This window comes from Somniosus microcephalus, unplaced genomic scaffold (genome assembly GCF_052327205.1).
Source record: "Somniosus microcephalus isolate GS21.2 unplaced genomic scaffold, FLI_Smic_1.0 unresolved_chr2, whole genome shotgun sequence".
Classification (NCBI taxonomy): domain Eukaryota; kingdom Metazoa; phylum Chordata; class Chondrichthyes; order Squaliformes; family Somniosidae; genus Somniosus; species Somniosus microcephalus.
The window spans coordinates 34144997-34165884 of record NW_028225180.1 but is presented as its reverse complement, the minus strand read 5'-3'; the positions used below and the strand labels follow the sequence as shown (position 1 = coordinate 34165884).

Genomic DNA, 20888 nt, shown 5'->3' with positions numbered 1-20888 from the left:
TCCCTTTAATTTCTCTCTTTCTCTCCCTTGTTCTGTTTTACAATGAGCAGAATCTCTTTACACACTCTCCGTGTGTTTTATAATGAGCAGAATCCCTTTACAGTCTCTGTGATTTCTACAATGAGCAGAATCCCTTTACTCTCTCTCCGTGATTTCTACAATGAATAATGGCTGGCCTCCCGCATTCTACCCTCAGTAAACTTGAGGTCATCCAAAGCTCTGCTGCCCGTATCTGTTAGCAGTCAATCTCCTTTCTCTGGTTCACAACATCACGTTTCGAGTAAGCATGAGACTTCGCAGTGGAGTATACGGAACAGACTGTATTGATACACAGTAAAGGTGATCAGTCTTAACTGCATACAGAGAGTGACTTTTCCCTGGTTTCTGTATCTTTCGAGTACACTCTGACAAACTGTTGAAAACCATGCTCCGTTATACACCATATTTTGACTACATCAAAGAAAAATGTCGTACATAAGCCTATATTCCTTTTACCACACTTCAAAGTCATCCTGTTTATATGTTGGAAAGCCAGGAAAATCTGCTGCTTTGAGATACAAAGAAGTTCGACTGTTGACCCTTAACTCTCCAAGATGCCCAACATGCATCTCTCCAGGAGGTCCAACAGTATCTTAACTCGCACCAAGTACCGTTCATCCATTGTCCCTGTGCTCGCTGACTACATTGGCTCCTGGTTAAGCACCGCCTCAATTTAAAAATTCTCATCTTTGTTTTCAAATCCCTCCAATGGCCTCGCCCCTCCCTATCTCTCTCATCTCTTCCAGCCTCTCAACCCCCCCCCCGAGATAGGTGCGCTGCTCTAATTCTGGCCTCTTGAGCATCCGTGATTTTAATTGCTCCACCATTGGCGGCCGTGCCTTCAGCGGCCAAGGTCCTAAGCTCTGGAATTACCCTCCCTAAACCTCTCCGGCGCTCTATCTCTCCTTCCTTCTTTAAAACATTCCTTCAAACCTACCTCTGAGCAAACATTTGGTCGTCCTCTCCTGATATCACCTGTGCCGCCATGTCAAAATGGTTTAATTGATATCACTGTAGTTTTGCTATGTTAAAGGCGCTATATAAATGCATCTTTTTTATTTGTTTATGGGATGTGGGCGTCGCTGGCAAGGCCAGAATTTATTGCCCATCCCTAATTGCCCCCGAGAAGGTGGTGGTGAGCCGCTGCCTTGAACCGCTGCAGTCCATGCGGTGAAGGTGCTCCCACAGTGCTGTTAGGGAGGGAGTTCCAGGATTTTGACCCAGTGACGATGAAGGATCGGCGATAAACTTCTAAGTCAGGATGGTGTGTGACTTGGAGGGGAACTTGGAGGTGGTGGTGTTCCCATGCGCCTGCTGCCCCTTGTCCTTCTAGGAGGAAGAGGTCGTGAGTTTGGGAGGTGCTGCCGAAGAAGCCTTGGCGAGTTGCTGCAGTGCATCATATAGATGGTACGGACTGCAGCTACTGTACACCAGTGGTGGAGAGAGTGGATGTTTAAAGTGGTGGATGGGGTGCCAATCAAGCGGGCTGCTTTGTCCTGGATGGTGTCGAGCTTCTTGAGTGTTGTTGGAGCTGCACTCATCCAGGCAAGTGGAGAGTATTCCATCACACTCCTGACTTGTGCCGTGTAGATGGTGGTGTTGTTGCAATGACTTGTGCCTGGTTGTCTCTGTAACTGTCCTCACTCTTGCTCTGTGTTCTTGTTACAGTGATCTGCAGCGATTTGGTGCCGCTCACAGAGGTAAGCACACTTCACATTCCATTCATTCGCCCCCTCCCATCCGCTCCTGAGATCACAGGCTGCTGGTGTCGGTCAGCACTGGGAGTACCGAGGGCTGGTCTTCCAGCGGCCCCCACCCACCCCCGCTGGCCTCCGCATCATGTTAGGGTAGGCGAAACCATTCAGATTGGGCAGTTAGTTCCCCCTATATGCCAATCCCAGTAAAGCCCCAAGTTTCCGTTGGGAGAGGAGGAGTTTGCAGAAATGTGTCACGAGGGTGCTCCAAACGATTGAAATAATGGGGTGCACTGATTGCTGGTGGGATTCATTCATAATTTGATCTCCTTACAACATCACTCAGCACTGCCCAGTGTGTGATGCATTTTGGCAGGAAGAATGAGAAGAGGCAATATAAACTAAATGGTACAATTTTAAAGGGGGTGCAAGAGCAGAGAGACCTGGGGGTTCACATGCACTGATCTTTGAAGATGGCAGGACAAGTTGAGAAGCCTGTTAAGAAAGTACACAGGATGGAATCCCAGGCTTTATACACCGAGGCATAGAGTACAAAAGCAAGGAAGTTATGCTAAACCTTCATAAATCACTGGTTAGGCCTCAGCTGGAGTATCGTGAATGTTCTGGGCACCACATTTTAGGAATGGTGTCAAGGGCTTAGAGAGGGTACAGAAGAGATTTACAGAGTCAGAGTTATACTGCACAGAAAGAGGCCCTTTGGCCCATTGTGTCCACGCCAGCCATCAAGCCCTGTCTATTCTAATCCCATTTTCCAGCACTTGGTCCGTAGCCTTGTATGCTATGGCGTTTCAAGTGCTCATCTCAATGCTTCTTGAATGTTGTGAGGGTTCCTGTCTCTACCACCCTTTCAGGCAGAGAGTTCCAGATTCCAACCACCCACTGGGTGAAAAAGTTTTTCCTCGAATTCCCTCTAAACCTCCTGCCCCTTACCTTGAAACTATGCCCCCTGGTTATTGACCCCTCTACTAAAGGGAAAAGTTCCTTTCTATCTACGCCACTCATAATTTTGTACACCTCAATCAGGTCCCCCCCTCAGCCTTCTCTGCTCCAAGGAAAACAACCCCAGCCTGTCCAGTCTCTCTTCATAGCTGAAAAGCTCCAGCCCAGGTAACATCTTGGTGAATCTCCTCTGCACCGTCTCCAAAGCAATCACATCCTTCTTATAGTGTGGCGACCAGAACTGCACACAGTATTTCAGATGTGGCCTAACTAGTGTTTTGTACAGCTCCATTATAACACCCCTGCTCTTATAATCTATGCCTTGGCTAATGAAGGCAAGTATCCCATATGCCTTTTTAACCACCTTATCTACCTGTCCTGCTGCCTTCAGGGATCTATGTACATGCACACCAAGGTCCCTCTGTCCTTTCTAGGGTCTTACCATTCATTGTGTTTTCCCTTGCCTTGTTAGTCCTCCCAAAATGCATCACCTCTCACTTTTCAGGGTTAAATTCCATTTGCCACGGTTCCGCCCATCTGGCCAACCCGTCTATAGAGCCATAGAGTTATACAGCACAGAAAGAGGCCCTTCGGCCCATCGTGTCCGCGCCGGCCATCAAGCCCTGTCTAATCTAATCCCATTTTCCAGCATTTGGTCCGTAGCCTTGTATGCTATGGCATTTCAAGTGCTCATCCAAATGCTTCTTGAATGTTGTGAGGGTTCCTGCCTCTACCACCCCTTCAGGCAGTGAGTTCTGTAGCCTGAGGAATGGTATCAGGGGTGAGGAACTTCAGTTATGCGGGGAGATGAGAGAAGCTGGGATTGTTCTCCTTTAGAACAGAGAAGGTAAAGGAGATTTAATCGAGTTGTTCAGAACTTATAAGAGTTAACAAGGAGGAACTGGTTTCCACTGGCGGGAGGCTCGATAACCAGAGGACACAGATTTAAGCTGATCAGCCAAAATGCCAGGGGGGAAGATGAGAATTTTTTTTACGCAGCGAATTGTCACCTGGAACACACTGAAAGGGTGGTGGAAGCAGAATCAATAGTAACTTTCAAAAAGGAATTGGATAAATACTTAACAAGGTAACATTTGCAGGGCTGTGGGGAAAAGGCAGGCGATTGGGACTAATTGGCTAGCTCTTTCAAAGTGCTGGCACAGGCACGATGGGCCGAATGGCCGCCTTCTGGGCTGAACGATTCTATGTGGGTGCTGCTCTTGAAATGCTTTCTCGTTCACCGGCAGTGTGCTTGTTCGTCGCAAACCACTTGTAGCCTAAATGTCTCTGTGTTTTGGGCAGAGTAGTTACGGGGGGTGGGGGAACTCGCCGACTGTCTGAGGGACCGGGAGGTAGTTTTAAGGGGAGCTGAATCGAGGCCACGGGATTGAAATGGCGCATTGCCACACCTGAGATGAAGGGGTTGTGTTATGAAGAAAGGTTGAGCCTATACTCATTGGAGTTTAGAAGAACGAGAGGGGATCTTTTTGAAACCTACAAGATTCTGATGGGGCCCGACAGGGTAGGTGCAGAGAGGATGTTTCCCCTCGGGGGAGAATCTAGAAGTAGGCATAGTTTCAGAATAAGGGAATCGGAAATGAGGAATTTCTTCTCCGGGTTGTGAATCTTTGGAATTCTCTTTCCCAGAGAGCTGTGGAAGCTGGGTCATTGAATATATTCAAGGTGGAGATAGACAGATTTTTGAATGGTAAGGGAGTCCAGGCTTTCGGGGAGCGGGCAGGGAAGTGGAGTTGAGGCCAAGATCACATCAGCCATGATCTTATTGAATGGTGGAGCAGACTCGAGGGGCCTAATGACTTACTCCTGCTCCTATCTCATGTTCTTACGCCACCAGGGGGCAGCACTGTGGTCTGTACGGCTTGCCGGGGTCCTCTAGTGGCAGAGTCCAGTTGCTGCAGCCAGGCTGGTTGCTCTGGCAATGGGGCCCAGAGCTGTTTTCCCTCCATCACTTCCTCCCCTCATCCGCTGTCGACGTCGTCACCACTCACCAGCAAAGCTGTTCAGCCAGTGAGCGTCATCCTGCCGGCACTGTGTGTTGCATCAACGCTTGTGTTTCGCTGTCAATTGTTATTGTGCTTGTTGGAAGGACAGTTAAACTCTGGGCTGGAGCTGTGCGTGCAGGGAGGGAGGGAGGGGAGAGGACCAGTTCTTGCTATGCACGGACCCAGATTTTGGGGGGAGTGGGGAGGGGGGTTTCCTCGTGCCCAGACCCCCTGCACACTCTAGATCGCAGCTTTAGTTGTCCTTTGAGGTGATGGATGACAGTGCTGGAGAATGGAACTTTAGTCTCTCGATTTTTGTATCCAGTGCAATACTTGAACATTCGAACATTGTTTTTTAATTTTAAGGCTTCACTGAGACACTTGGAAACGGAAGGGGTTTGTCCCTCTGCTTCCCTTCCTTTTAAGTTGCCCTCTCGCCATTTCGTGACCCGCCCTGGTTCCCCGTCAACCCCCCCCTCCCCCAACCCAATACTGCCTTTAACCCCCCCCCCCCCCCCCACCCACCACGCCATCCAGCCCCTGCCACTCCCCTCCCAACCCGCCACCGTACACCGCCCCCCCCCCCCCCCCCCCCCGCCATGAGTTCATTCTCCGCACTCTCAATCCACCAGCCAAGCTCCAGAATCAAGGAGCGTGGCAGTTTTGTAACACGAGCCTGCTCGCATTTCGAGACTGTCGTAGACTCGATTCGCTTTGTTAATCTGGAGGAGGGGGAGGGTCTCGGGATGTCGGCTTGCTGAAGGCACGAAGCGCCCCGTGTGATGTGGTGCGATACCATCAATGCTGGAGCTCACGGATGCCCGTGCAGAGCGCAGGAGCGTTCTCACTGCTGGAAGGGGTCAGTGGAGTTATATACACCGCTCAGTGACTCCCTGGGTTAGAGAGATGGGGAAATCAGTCAGGGTTCCTGCTCCTGATCAATGTCCAGCGACCCCTGGGTTAGAGAGAGGGGGAAATCAGTCAGGGTTCCTGCTCCTGATCACTGACCAGTGACTCCCTGGGTTAGAGAGATGGGGAAATCAGTCAGGGTTCCTGCTCCTGATCAATGTCCAGCGACCCCTGGGTTAGAGAGAGGGGGAAATCAGTCCGGGTTCCTGCTCCTGATCACTCAACAGTGATCCCTGGGACAGTGGAGAATGACTGGGAGCAGGGACTGGGGATAGTGGAGAATCACTGGGAGCAGGGACTGGGGATAGTGGAGAATCACTGGGAGCAGGGACTGGGGATAGTGGAGAATCACTGGGAGCAGGGACTGGGGATAGTGGAGAATCACTGGGAGCAGGGACTGGGGATAGTGGAGAATGACTGGGAGCAGGGACTGGGGATAGTGGAGAATGACTGGGAGCAGGGACTGGGGATAGTGGAGAATGACTGGGAGCAGGGACTGGGGATAGTGGAGAATCACTGGGAGCAGGGACTGGGGATAGTGGAGAATCACTGGGAGCAGGGACTGGGGATAGTGGAGAATGACTGGGAGCAGGGACTGGGGATAGTGGAGAATCACTGGGAGCAGGGACTGGGGATAGTGGAGAATCACTGGGAGCAGGGACTGTGGGGATAGTGGAGAATCACTGGGAGCAGGGACTGGGGATAGTGGAGAATGACTGGGAGCAGGGACTGGGGATAGTGGAGAATGACTGGGAGCAGGGACTGGGGATAGTGGAGAATCACTGGGAGCAGGGACTGGGGATAGTGGAGAATGACTGGGAGCAGGGACTGGGGATAGTGGAGAATCACTGGGAGCAGGGACTGGGGATAGTGGAGAATGACTGGGAGCAGGGACTGGGGATAGTGGAGAATCACTGGGAGCAGGGACTGGGGATAGTGGAGAATCACTGGGAGCAGGGACTGTGGGGATAGTGGAGAATCACTGGGAGCAGGGACTGGGGATAGTGGAGAATGACTGGGAGCAGGGACTGGGGATAGTGGAGAATGACTGGGAGCAGGGACTGGGGATAGTGGAGAATCACTGGGAGCAGGGACTGGGGATAGTGCAGAATCACTGGGAGCAGGGACTGTGGGGATAGTGGAGAATGACTGGGAGCAGGGACTGGGGATAGTGGAGAATCACTGGGAGCAGGGACTGGGGATAGTGGAGAATCACTGGGAGCAGGGACTGGGGATAGTGGAGAATCACTGGGAGCAGGGACTGTGGGGATAGTGGAGAATGACGGGAGCAGGGACTGGGGATAGTGGAGAATCACTGGGAGCAGGGACTGTGGGGATAGTGGAGAATGACTGGGAGCAGGGACTGGGGATAGTGGAGAATCACTGGGAGCAGGGACTGGGGATAGTGGAGAATCACTGGGAGCAGGGACTGGGGATAGTGGAGAATCACTGGGAGCAGGGACTGTGGGGATAGTGGAGAATCACTGGGAGCAGGGACTGGGGATAGTGGAGAATCACTGGGAGCAGGGACTGGGGATAGTGGAGAATCACTGGGAGCAGGGACTGGGGATAGTGGAGAATGACTGGGAGCAGGCACTGTGGGAATAGTGGAGAATGACTGGGAGCAGGGACTGGGTATAGTGGAGAATCACTGGGAGCAGGGACTGGGGATAGTGGAGAATGACTGGGAGCCGGGACTGTGGGGATAGTGGAGAATGACTGGGAGCAGGGACTGGGGATAGTGGAGAATCACTGGGAGCAGGGACTGGGGATAGTGGAGAATCACTGGGAGCAGGGACTGGGGATAGTGGAGAATCACTGGGAGCAGGGACTGGGGATAGTGGAGAATGACTGGGAGCAGGCACTGTGGGGATCGTGGAGAATGACTGGGAGCAGGGACTGTGGGGATAGTGGAGAATCACTGGGAGCAGGGACTGGGGATAGTGGAGAATCACTGGGAGCAGGGACTGGGGATAGTGGAGAATGACTGGGAGCAGGCACTGTGGGAATAGTGGAGAATCACTGGGAGCAGGGACTGTGGAGAATCACTGGGAGCAGGGACTGGGGATAGTGGAGAATGACTGGGAGCAGGGACTGGGGATAGTGGAGAATCACTGGGAGCAGGGACTGTGGGGATAGTGGAGAATCACTGGGAGCAGGGACTGTGGGGATAGTGGAGAATCACTGGGAGCAGGGACTGGGGATAGTGGAGAATCACTGGGAGCAGGGACTGGGGATAGTGGAGAATGACTGGGAGCAGGCACTGTGGGAATAGTGGAGAATCACTGGGAGCAGGGACTGGGGATAGTGGAGAATGACTGGGAGCAGGGACTGGGGATAGTGGAGAATGACTGGGAGCAGGGACTGGGGATAGTGGAGAATCACTGGGAGCAGGGACTGGGGATAGTGGAGAATGACTGGGAGCAGGGACTGGGGATAGTGGAGAATCACTGGGAGCAGGGACTGGGGATAGTGGAGAATGACTGGGAGCAGGGACTGGGGATAGTGGAGAATCACTGGGAGCAGGGACTGGGGATAGTGGAGAATCACTGGGAGCAGGGACTGGGGATAGTGGAGAATCACTGGGAGCAGGGACTGTGGAGAATGACTGGGAGCAGGGACTGGGGATAGTGGAGAATGACTGGGAGCAGGGACTGGGGATAGTGGAGAATGACTGGGAGCAGGGACTGGGGATAGTGGAGAATGACTGGGAGCAGGGACTGGGGATAGTGGAGAATCACTGGGAGCAGGGACTGTGGGGATAGTGGAGAATGACTGGGAGCAGGGACTGGGTATAGTGGAGAATGACTGGGAGCAGGGACTGGGGATAGTGGAGAATCACTGGGAGCAGGGACTGTGGGATAGTGGAGAATGACTGGGAGCAGGGACTGTGGGGATAGTGGAGAATGACTGGGAGCAGGGACTGGGGATAGTGGAGAATGACTGGGAGCAGGGACTGGGGATAGTGGAGAATGACTGGGAGCAGGGACTGGGGATAGTGGAGAATCACTGGGAGCAGGGACTGGGGATAGTGGAGAATCACTGGGAGCAGGGACTGTGGGGATAGTGGAGAATGACTGGGAGCAGGGACTGGGTATAGTGGAGAATGACTGGGAGCAGGGACTGGGGATAGTGGAGAATGACTGGGAGCAGGGACTGGGTATAGTGGAGAATGACTGGGAGCAGGGACTGGGGATAGTGGAGAATGACTGGGAGCAGGGACTGGGGATAGTGGAGAATGACTGGGAGCAGGGACTGGGGATAGTGGAGAATGACTGGGAGCAGGGACTGGGGATAGTGGAGAATGACTGGGAGCAGGGACTGTGGGGATAGTGGAGAATCACTGGGAGCAGGGACTGGGGATAGTGGAGAATGACTGGGAGCAGGGACTGTGGGGATAGTGGAGAATGACTGGGAGCAGGGACTGTGGAGAATGACTGGGAGCAGGGACTGGGTATAGTGGAGAATCACTGGGAGCAGGGACTGGGGATAGTGGAGAATCACTGGGAGCAGGGACTGGGGATAGTGGAGAATCACTGGGAGCAGGGACTGGGTATAGTGGAGAATCACTGGGAGCAGGGACTGTGGGATAGTGGAGAATGACTGGGAGCAGGGACTGGGGATAGTGGAGAATGACTGGGAGCAGGGACTGGGGATAGTGGAGAATCACTGGGAGCAGGGACTGGGGATAGTGGAGAATCACTGGGAGCAGGGACTGGGGATAGTGGAGAATGACTGGGAGCAGGGACTGGGTATAGTGGAGAATCACTGGGAGCAGGGACTGGGGATAGTGGAGAATCACTGGGAGCAGGGACTGGGTATAGTGGAGAATCACTGGGAGCAGGGACTGGGGATAGTGGAGAATCACTGGGAGCAGGGACTGGGGATAGTGGAGAATCACTGGGAGCAGGGACTGGGGATAGTGGAGAATCACTGGGAGCAGGGACTGTGGGGATAGTGGAGAATGACTGGGAGCAGGGACTGGGGATAGTGGAGAATCACTGGGAGCAGGGACTGTGGGGATAGTGGAGAATGACTGGGAGCAGGGACTGTGGGGATAGTGGAGAATGACTGGGAGCAGGGACTGTGGGGATAGTGGAGAATCACTGGGAGCAGGGACTGTGGGGATAGTGGAGAATGACTGGGAGCAGGGACTGTGGAGAATGACTGGGAGCAGGGACTGGGTATAGTGGAGAATCACTGGGAGCAGGGACTGGGGATAGTGGAGAATGACTGGGAGCAGGGACTGGGGATAGTGGAGAATCACTGGGAGCAGGGACTGGGGATAGTGGAGAATCACTGGGAGCAGGGACTGGGGATAGTGGAGAATGACTGGGAGCAGGGACTGTGGGGATAGTGGAGAATCACTGGGAGCAGGGACTGGGGATAGTGGAGAATGACTGGGAGCAGGGACTGGGGATAGTGGAGAATGACTGGGAGCAGGGACTGGGGATAGTGGAGAATGACTGGGAGCAGGGACTGGGGATAGTGGAGAATCACTGGGAGCAGGGACTGTGGGGATAGTGGAGAATCACTGGGAGCAGGGACTGTGGGGATAGTGGAGAATCACTGGGAGCAGGGACTGGGGATAGTGGAGAATGACTGGGAGCAGGGACTGTGGGGATAGTGGAGAATGACTGGGAGCAGGGACTGTGGGGATAGTGGAGAATGACTGGGAGCAGGGACTGGGGATAGTGGAGAATGACTGGGAGCAGGGACTGGGGACAGTGGAGAATCACTGGGAGCAGGGACTGGGGATAGTGGAGAATGACTGGGAGCAGGGACTGGGGATAGTGGAGAATCACTGGGAGCAGGGACTGTGGGGATCGTGGAGAATCACTGGGAGCAGGGACTGGGGATAGTGGAGAATGACTGGGAGCAGGGACTGGGGATAGTGGAGAATGACTGGGAGCAGGGACTGGGGATAGTGGAGAATGACTGGGAGCAGGGACTGGGGATAGTGGAGAATGACTGGGAGCAGGGACTGGGGATAGTGGAGAATGACTGGGAGCAGGCACTGTGGGAATAGTGGAGAATGACTGGGAGCAGGGACTGGGGATAGTGGAGAATGACTGGGAGCAGGCACTGTGGGAATAGTGGAGAATGACTGGGAGCAGGGACTGTGGGGATAGTGGAGAATGACTGGGAGCAGGGACTGGGGATAGTGGAGAATGACTGGGAGCAGGCACTGTGGGGATAGTGGAGAATGACTGGGAGCAGGCACTGTGGGAATAGTGGAGAATGACTGGGAGCAGGGACTGGGGATCGTGGAGAATGACTGGGAGCAGGGACTGGGGATAGTGGAGAATCACTGGGAGCAGGGACTGTGGGGATCGTGGAGAATCACTGGGAGCAGGGACTGGGGATAGTGGAGAATCACTGGGAGCAGGGACTGGGGATAGTGGAGAATCACTGGGAGCAGGGACTGGGGATAGTGGAGAATCACTGGGAGCAGGGACTGGGGATAGTGGAGAATGACGGGAGCAGGGACTGGGGATAGTGGAGAATGACGGGAGCAGGGACTGGGGATAGTGGAGAATCACTGGGAGCAGGGACTGGGGATAGTGGAGAATGACTGGGAGCAGGGACTGTGGGGATCGTGGAGAATCACTGGGAGCAGGGACTGTGGGGATCGTGGAGAATCACTGGGAGCAGGGACTGGGGATAGTGGAGAATGACGGGAGCAGGGACTGGGGATAGTGGAGAATGACGGGAGCAGGGACGGGATAGTGGAGAATGACTGGGAGCAGGGACTGTGGGGATCGTGGAGAATCACTGGGAGCAGGGACTGGGGATAGTGGAGAATCACTGGGAGCAGGGACTGGGGATAGTGGAGAATCACTGGGAGCAGGGACTGGGGATAGTGGAGAATCACTGGGAGCAGGGACTGTGGGGATAGTGGAGAATGACTGGGAGCAGGGACTGGGGATAGTGGAGAATGACTGGGAGCAGGGACTGTGGGGATAGTGGAGAATCACTGGGAGCAGGGACTGTGGGGATAGTGGAGAATGACTGGGAGCAGGGACTGGGGATTGTGGAGAATGACTGGGAGCAGGGACTGGGGATAGTGGAGAATGACTGGGAGCAGGGACTGTGGGGATAGTGGAGAATGACTGGGAGCAGGGACTGGGGATTGTGGAGAATGACTGGGAGCAGGGACTGGGGATTGTGGAGAATGACTGGGAGCAGGGACTGTGGGGATAGTGGAGAATGACTGGGAGCAGGGACTGTGGGGATAGTGGAGAATGACTGGGAGCAGGGACTGGGGATAGTGGAGAATGACTGGGAGCAGGGACTGTGGGGATAGTGGAGAATGACTGGGAGCAGGGACTGGGGATAGTGGAGAATGACTGGGAGCAGGGACTGGGGATAGTGGAGAATGACTGGGAGCAGGGACTGTGGAGAATGACTGGGAGCAGGGACTGGGGATAGTGGAGAATGACTGGGAGCAGGGACTGTGGGGATAGTGGAGAATGACTGGGAGCAGGGACTGTGGGGATAGTGGAGAATGACTGGGAGCAGGGACTGGGGATAGTGGAGAATGACTGGGAGCAGGGACTGTGGGGATAGTGGAGAATCACTGGGAGCAGGGACTGGGGATAGTGGAGAATGACTGGGAGCAGGGACTGTGGGGATAGTGGAGAATCACTGGGAGCAGGGACTGTGGGGATAGTGGAGAATGACTGGGAGCAGGGACTGGGGATTGTGGTGGAGGGGACGTCGAGTCAGGTGGTTGATGGGGTGGGGAGTCGGTCAGTCTGTGGGGGCGGGGGGGAGAGGTGGTGGCGGGGAGTTGGTCAGTCTGGGGGCGGGGGAGGTGGTGGCAGGGAGTTGGTCAGTCTGTGGTGGCGGGGAGGTGGTTCAGTGCGGTCGGGGAGGAGTTGGTTAGTCTGTGGGGGTGGGGGAGGTGGTTCAGTGCGGTGGGGTGGGGGAGGTGGTTCAGTGCGGTAGGGTGGGGGAGGTGGTTCAGTGCGGTGGGGTGGGGGAGGTGGTTCAGTGCGGTAGGGGTGGCGGAGGTGGTTCAGTGCGGGAGGTGGTGGCGGGGAGGTGGTTCAGTGCGGTAGGGGAGGAGTTGGTCAGTCTGGGGGTGGGGGTGGTGGTTCAGTGCGGTAGGGGTGGGGGAGGTGGTTCAGTGCGGTCGGGGAGGAGTTGGTGGTGGGGAGGTGGTTCAGTGCGGTAGGGGTCGGGGGGGCGGGGGAGGTGGTTCAGTGCGATAGGGGTCGGGAGGTGGTTCAGTGCGGTAGGGGAGGAGTTGGTGGTGGGGGAGGTGGTTCAGTGCGGTAGGGGAGGAGTTGGTGGTGGGGGTGGTAGTTCAGTGCGGTAGGGGAGGAGTTGGTGGTGGGGGAGGTGGTTCAGTGCGGTAGGGGGGGGAGTTGGTGGCGGGGGAGGTGGTTCCATGCGTTAGGGGAGGAGTTGGTCAGTCTGTGGGGGTGGGGAGGTGGTTCAGTGCGATAGGGGTCGGGTGGTGGTTCAGTGCGGTAGGGGAGGAGTTGGTGGCGGGGGAGGTGGTTCCATGCGTTAGGGGAGGAGTTGGTCAGTCTGTGGGGGTGGGGAGGTGGTTCAGTGCGATAGGGGTCGGGTGGTAGTTCAGTGCGGTAGGGGGCGGGGGAGGTGGTTCAGTGCGATAGGGGTCGGGAGGTGGTTCAGTGCGGTAGGGGAGGAGTTGGTGGTGGGGGAGGTGGTTCAGTGCGGTGGGGGGGGGAGTTGGTCAGTCTGGGGGTGGGGAGGTGGTTCAGTGCGCTAGGGGTCGGGCAGGTGGTGGGGGAGGTGGTTCAGTGAGGTGGGGGAGGACTTGGTGGCGGGGAAGTGGTTCAGTGCAGTAGGGGGGGAGTTGGTCAGTCTGTGGTGGCAGGGAGGTGGTTCAGTGCGGTGGGGGAGGAGTTGGTCAGTCTGGTGGCGGGGAGGCGGTTCAGTGCGGTAGGGGTGGGGGAGGTGGTTCAGCGCGGTAGGGGTGGGGGAGGTGGTGGCGGGGATGTGGTCAGTCGGTGGGGGAGGTGGTTCAGTGCGGTAGGGGGGAGTTGGTGGCGGAGGTGGTTCAGTGCGGTGGGGGGGAGGTGGTTCATTGCGGTAGGGGAGGAGTTGGTCAGTCTGTGGTGGCGGGGAGGTGGTTCAGTGCGGTCGGGGTGGGGGAGGTGGTTCAGTGCGGTAGGGGAGGAGTTGGTCAATCTGTGGTGGCGGGGAGGTGGTTCAGTGCGGTAGGGGTCGGGGAGGTGGTTCAGTGCGGTGGGGGGAGGAGTTGGTGGTGGGGGAGGTGGTTCAGTGCGGTAGGGGGGAATTGGTCAGTCTGTGGTGGCGGGGAGGTGGTTCAGTGCGGTAGGGGGGAGTTGGTGGGGGAGGTGGTTCAGTGCGGTAGGGGGGAGTTGGTGGGTCAGCAATTTTATTTTTTACATCCCCTTTTAACGAAGTCCCAATGTGCTTCACAAGTGATTATCAAACAAAATTTGAGACCGAGCCACATTAGGGGATATTAGGACAGGTGACCAAAAGATTGGGCAAAGAGGTATGTTTGAAGGCGGAGAGGTTTAGGCAGAGAATTCCAGAGCTTGGGGCCTAGGCAGCTGAAGGCACGTTTGCCAATGGTGGAACGCTGAAAATCGGTGATGGTCGAGTGGCCACAATTGGAGGAGCCCAGAGATCTTGGAGGGCTGTGGGGCTGGAGGAGGTTACAGAGATAGGGAGCAGGGGGAGTTGCTGGGTCAGTGGGAGCCTGGGGAGGTCCCTGGGTGGGTTGAGCCCGGTGTCCAGGAACTGGCGATCAGCTTCCTCCGTACCCGGTGAGACCAGTGCCAGGATTGATGGTGTCGCCGAGTCCTGCGGGCACGGTGCCCTCAGGAAGCTGGCGTCGCGGGTTTCCCCCCCCCCCCCCCACTTCCCCCTTGTCCTGCCAGAGCGGTGACGTTGAGTCTTGTTCTCCTCCGCAGAAAACGGTGAGGCCCCGGCGAGTCGGCAGGACCTGCGCACGTGTGGTGAGGCGCTCGGGGAGCTGGTGGGTTGGGCGCATCGCCACTGCCAGGGCTGCCTTCACCCGCCCAGCCTGAGGTACCTGCCGCCCAGCGGCACCGCGCCGGCCGTCTGGGCCTGTCAGGCCGGCCACACCTACCGCTGGCGCGCGGCGGGACGGAGCCCGAGGCGGAGGGGGCGGCGCCGGGCCGCGAAGACGGGCGGATCGGCGGCGGGGGCGTCCGAGTCCCAGGAGGCGGAGCGAGGCCCCAGCTCAGAGTCGGAGGTGGCCCAGGAGGCGGAGCGAGGCCCCAGCTCGGAGCGGGTGGAGGCCAAGGAGACGGAGCGCGGCCTGAGCTCGGAGCAGGAGGAGAGTGACAGGGACTATGGGTCCGAACCCGTCGCCTCTCTGCGGATCGTAGAGTGCGAGCTGGAGGAGGGGGAGCCGGGAGGCAGGGGCCCCCGGCCCGGCTGGAAGGTGATCCCCTGCAAGGTGGAGCGCTCGGAGGAAGAGGAGGCCGAGGAAGGGCTCGACCCAAGTACGTTACCCCGACCCATCCCCCCCCCCCCGGCCGCGTTAGGTTTAGTCCTGAGAGTGCAGGGTCCCCATTGCCCCCCACCCGCATTCTCTCGCACGCATCGCTCTTGTCCCGCGACCGACCGATCCACGGGCCTTGCCCTCTTAGCCGTGGGCACACTGCAACTTATAAGTCATTTGGTAACCGGAAACAGATCTGCAGCTCGCGCTAACTGAGTTGGGTCTCGAATGGAGCCCCACCCCCCCGCCCTGCACTGCTTTCAGTGCTTGCCAAACTGTCACTCCCCACCCCACCGCCACACCTCGCTTCAAACTGGTCGATCCGCTCGAATGAGCTGCGCACGGTGCCAGCTGTCTAAATCCTGTGGTACCTCCGTCTGTATTAAACACTTTGGCGTGAGCCCACGCCTGGCCTGATGCCGGGGGTGGGGGGGCGAGCCCACGTCTAACGGTGGGGGTGGGGTGGAGGCGAGCCCACATCTGATGTCGGGGGGCGGTGGGGTGGGGAGGGGTGAGCCCGCGTCTAATACCGGGAGTGGGGTGGGGGTGCGCTCGTGTCTGACACCGGGGTGGGGGCAAGCCAGCGTCTTGGGGGGGGGGATGAGCCCGCGTCGGACGCTGGGAGGGGGGGGCCATGTTTGTTGGGGGCGAGCCCGCGATGGACACTGCGGTGGGGGGTGGTGGTGTGCTAGCCCGCATTGGACCCGCGGGGAGGTGGCACGAGCCTACTTTAGATAGGAGGGGGAAAGCCTGGGTTGGGCACTGAGGTGGGGTGTCCGGGTTGAATGTGCAGGATGGTGTCGGTGCCTTTATGTGTCTGATATATGGACAGTGACTCGGGATTTTTCCCTCCTTCCTCCTGGTCCTGTCTCTCTATCCCCAGCTGATGTTACCTAGAATTTGCAGCACCGAAACAGGCCATTTGGCCCAACAGGTCCGTGCCGGTGTTTATGCTCCACGTGAGCCTTCTCCCCCCTTTTCCCCGCCCCCCCCCCCTTCATCATGTAACCCTAGCAACATATCCTTCTATTCCTTTCTCCCTCATGTGCTTATCAAGCTTCCCCTTAAATGCATCGATGCTATTCACCTCAACCACTCCCTATGGTAGGGAGTTCCACATTCTAAACACTCTCTGGTGAAGAAGTTGCTCCTGAATTTCCTATTGAATTGATTAGCGACTCTCTCATCCCAGACTAGGTCCATTCTGTCACTGTGGATCTGTGCACTCTGTGCAGCCCTGACATCCACCATGGACCCGGTTGGACTTCTCCCAACTGGAGTCCGTCCCTGCCTCTTTCTCAGCCTTGCACTGTCATCCCCTCGCTAAACCGTGCTTCACACCCTGCTCTGACCAGGTTACCCATCCTAATATCTCCTAATAGGGCTGGTGTCCATTTTTGTCCTGTTACACCCCTGTGAGGACCCGAGGGAGGTTTCTGCCAGTTACAAGTGCTGGACATAACTGCAAGTTATTTGAGTGAAGTCCGGGAGCAGTTTCAAGGATCCTGACGTGGATAGGGTTAATATATTAGCATGGATTGAGGATTGGTTAATGGACAGAAACCAGAGAGTAGGAATAAACGGGTCATTTTTGGGCTGGCAGGCTGTAACTAGCGGAGTACCACAAGGATCAGTGCTTGGGCCTCGGCTATTTACAATCTGGATCAATGATTTGGATGAGCGGACTAAACTCGAAAGTAAGCTGTGAGGAGGCTGCAAAGGGATATAGACCGGTTAAGTGAGTGAGCACGAAAGTGGCACGTGGAATATAATGTGGAGAAATGTGAAGTTACCCACTTTGATAGGAAAAGCAGAGAAGTGTGAGGTAATGCATCTGGGGAGGGCTAACAAGGAAAGGGAATACACATTAAATGGTAGGACACTGAGTAGTGTAGAGGAACAAAGGGACCCTGGAGTGCATGTCCACAGATCCCTGAAGGTAACAGGCCAAGTCGATAAGGTGGTTACGAAGACATACGGAATGCTTGCCTTTATTAGCTGTGGCATAGAATACAAGAGCAGGGGGGTTATGCTTCAACTGTATAAAACACTAGTTAGGCCTCAGCTAGAATACTGCGTGCAGTTCTGGTCACCACATTACAGGAAAGATGTGATTGCACTAGAGAGGGTACAGAGGAGATTTACAAGTTATTGCCGGGAGTAAAGAATCTTAGCTATGAGGAAAGACTGGATAGACTGAGTCTGTTTTCCTTGGAACAGAGGAGGCTGAGGGGAGACCTTATTGAGGTGTATAAAATTATGAGGGGCATAGATAAAGGACCTATTTCCCTTAGCAGAGGGGTCAAAAACCAGGGGCACAGATTTAAAGTAATTGGTGGAAGGTTTAGAGGAGATTTATGGGGAAATTTCTTCACCCAAAGGGTTGTGGGGGTCTGGAACTCACTGCCTGAAAGGGTGGTAGAGGCAGGAACCATAACCACATTTAAAAAGTACTCAGATGTGCACTTGGGATGCTCTAACCTGCAGGGCTACGGACCAAGAGCTGGCAAGTGGGATTAGGCCGGATAACACTCTGTTGGCCGGCGCGGACACGATGGGCCGAAATGGCCTCCTTCTGTGCTGTAACTCTCTCTATGATTCTATATTTTTTTTTTAAAAAGGTGAGAGACTGGGAAATGTTGGTATTCAGAGGGACCTGGGTGTCCTTGTACATGAATCACTGAAAGTTAACATGCAGGTACAGCAAGCAATTAGGAAAGCAAAGAATGGTATGTTAACCTATATTACAAGAGGATTTGAGTATAAGAGTAAAGACGTCTTACTGCAATTATATAGGGCCCTGGTGAGGCCACACCTGGAGTAGTGTGTACAGTTTTGGTCTCCTTACCTTGGAAGGGAGTGCAACGAAGGTTCACCAGACTGGTTACTGGGATGGGGGATTGACTTTGAGGAGAGATTGAGTAGACTAGGCCTATATTCCCTAGAGTTTAGAAGAATGAGTGGTGATCTCATTGAAACATAAAAATTTTAAGAGGTTTGACGGGGTAGATGCTGGGAGGATATTTCCCCTGGCTGGAGAGACTAGAATCAGGGGTCAGTCTCAGAATAAGGGGTCGGCCATTTAGGACTGAGATGAGGGGAAATTTTCTTCACTGCGGGTGGTGAATCTTTGGAATTCTCTCCCCCAGAGGGCTGTGGAGGCTCAGTCGTTGAGTATATTCAAGACAGAGATCGACGGATTTCTGGGCTCTAAGGGAATCAAGGGATATGGGGATAGTACAAGAAGGTGGAGTTGAGGTAGAAGATCAGCCATGATCTTATTGAATGGCGGAGCAGGCTCAAAGGGCCGACTGGCCTACTCCTGCTCCTAATTCCTGCGGTCTTATATTTACGAGTGGGACATAACGTTTGGTTAAGTGACTTCGCTGCCTGGTGTGACAGGCCTGGCCCTGTGTAATTTGATGAAATGCCGGGAACTTTGGCGCAATGCTATCAACAGGAAAAATCCCCTTTTCTGTTCTCGTTTTTGGGACCCTGGCACTTTGTAACGCGGCCACCAGGCGGCACCAGTGCTGCCGGCTCGCCTCGCAGCTGGTCCGGTGACCCGCGCGGTGAGCGGGCGGGCTGCAGGATCGCTGAGCGGCCACAGGGAGGCGCTGCCCTCCGCTGCTCGCTGAGGGCTTCTGGTGGTGGCGGCGGCTGGAAAGGGCCGCCGTCTGTGTGCTGCGGACCCAGTATTTCCTGGGTTTGAGGCTGTGTTCAAGCTGTGCACCTGTACTCTGAACAGGTTGGGTTTTTTTTTTGCTTCAGTAGATAATTCTGAATGGGTTGGACAGGCTCGATGTGGCGAGAATGCTTCCACTTGTGGGAAAGTGAGGAGAAATTTCTTTGCTCAGAGAGCGGTTAGAACGTGCAACTCACCACCACAGGAAGTGGTTGAGGCAAATAGCTTGGATGTTTTCAAATGGAAACTAGATGAGCACAGGAGAGAAAAGGGAATAGAAAGACATGCTGAAAGGTCGAGATGAAGCAGACAGAATGGGGGGGAACGCACGATGGCCTCTTTCTGTGCTGTATAGTCAATGTAGTCGTTGGGACATGGGAAGAGGAGTAAGCCATTTAGCCCCTTGAGTCTGGTTCTGCCAGTGAATAAAGATCATGGCTGATCTGTATCTGAACTCCATCCACCTGCCTTGGCTCCATATCCCTTAATACCCTTGGCCGGCAAAAATCTTACCAATCTCAGATATCAGATGATTAATTGAGCTCTCGTGCACCTGCTTTTTGTGGGAGAGAGCCCCGCCATGCTCCCACCCTTTGCATGAAGAAGTATTTCCGAACATCACTCCTGAATGGCCTGGCTCTGATCTTAACGTTATGCCCCCTAGTCCTGGACTTTCCCAAACCAGAGAGAAATGTTTCTCTCTCTCTCTGCCCTATCCATTCCTATCAAAATCCTAAAAACCTCGTTCAGATCTCCCCTTTAACCGTCTATACCCCAGGGAATACAAGCCCAGTCGATATAATCTCTCCATAATTTAACCCTTGGAGCCCTGGTAACATTCTGGTGAATCTGCGCTGCACTCCTTCCAAGGCCAATCTATCCTTTCTAAGGTGTGGTGCCCAGAACTTTACACAGTGCTCCAGATGTGGTCTAACCAGGCTTTGTATAGCTGCAGCACAACTTCCACCCTGTGTATTCTAGCGCTCCAGTTATAAAGGCTAACACCCCATTCGCCTTTTTGATTATTTGTTTTGTGCCTGACCCCTACATTCTGGTGATCTGTGTACATGGACCCCGAAATCTCTCTGGACCTCCCCTGGTCCTCGCTCTTTACCATTTATAAATTACTTTTTTGATCTAAAATGGCTGATCGCACCCAATACTACACTTGCCAAAAGATGCAGCACAGGCGGGGGGCCATTCGGTGCATCGTATCCCTGCTAGCTCTTTGGAGCAATCCGACACTGATCCCACTGTAAAAGTGGAAATTTATATTATGTAGTATTTACAGCACAGAACAGGCCTTTCAGGTGTGTTCATGCTCCACACGGGCCTCCTCCTACCTCTCTAAGCAGTATCACCTTCTATTCCTTCCTCCCTCGTGTACTTATTTAGCTTCCCCTGATCTTGGGTGAACGCCTCCTACTATACTAACCCGACGTTTTCCATTTTCTACACCAGCTACCTTTCTTGCCACTCTGAGACTGCCAATCCGTGCTTAATCCGAGGAATGCACTCTAGTGCGACGAACCCATATCCTTTTGAAGATTGCCCAAACCTTGTTTCACTGGGAGCGCACACTGCTAGCAGAGTGTAGATGTCAGATGTCCATTACGCTCTCGATGAGAACAAGAAAACCAAAAATCATAGAATGATACAGCACAGAAGGAGGCCATTCAGCCTATCGGGTCTGTGCCGGCTCTTTGAATAAGCTCTCCAATTAGTCTCGCTCCCCTGCTCTTTCCCTATAGCCCCAGCAAATTTTTCCCCTTCAATTATTTATCCAATTCCCTTTTGAAAGTTACTATTGAATCTACCTTCACCACCCTTTCAGGCAGCGCATTCCTGTAGTGTGAGGTAATGCAGTTGGGGAGGGCTAACAAGGAAAGGGAATATACATTAAATGGTAGGACACTGAGTAGTGTAGAGAAACAAAGGGACCCTGGAGTGCATGTCCACAGATCCCTGAAGGTAGCAGGCCAGGTCGGTAAGGTAGTTAAGAAGGCATGCGGAGTGCTTGCCTTTATTCGCTATGGCATAGAATACAAGAGCAGGGGGGTTATGCTTCAACTGTATAAAACACTACGGCCTCAGCTAGAGTACTGCGTGCAGTTCTGGTC

At 54.6% G+C, this 20888-nt stretch overlaps 1 protein-coding gene across 5 annotated transcripts in view; it reads left to right on the top strand.

Moving 5' to 3' along the window:
• The window catches only part of zfp91 (ZFP91 zinc finger protein, atypical E3 ubiquitin ligase), a 116578-nt gene that overhangs the window by 41249 nt on the left and 54441 nt on the right, over positions 1–20888 (top strand). For 4 of the 5 annotated variants that reach the window (XM_085975927.1, XM_085975928.1, XM_085975930.1 and 1 more), the window contains exons 3-4: positions 1708–1739; positions 14527–15084. In XM_085975927.1, the coding sequence (XP_085832053.1) occupies positions 1708–1739; positions 14527–15084 (590 nt within the window). The remainder of the gene's footprint in view (positions 1–1707; positions 1740–14526; positions 15085–20888) is intronic. The other variant, XM_085975931.1, reaches the window with a different exon arrangement.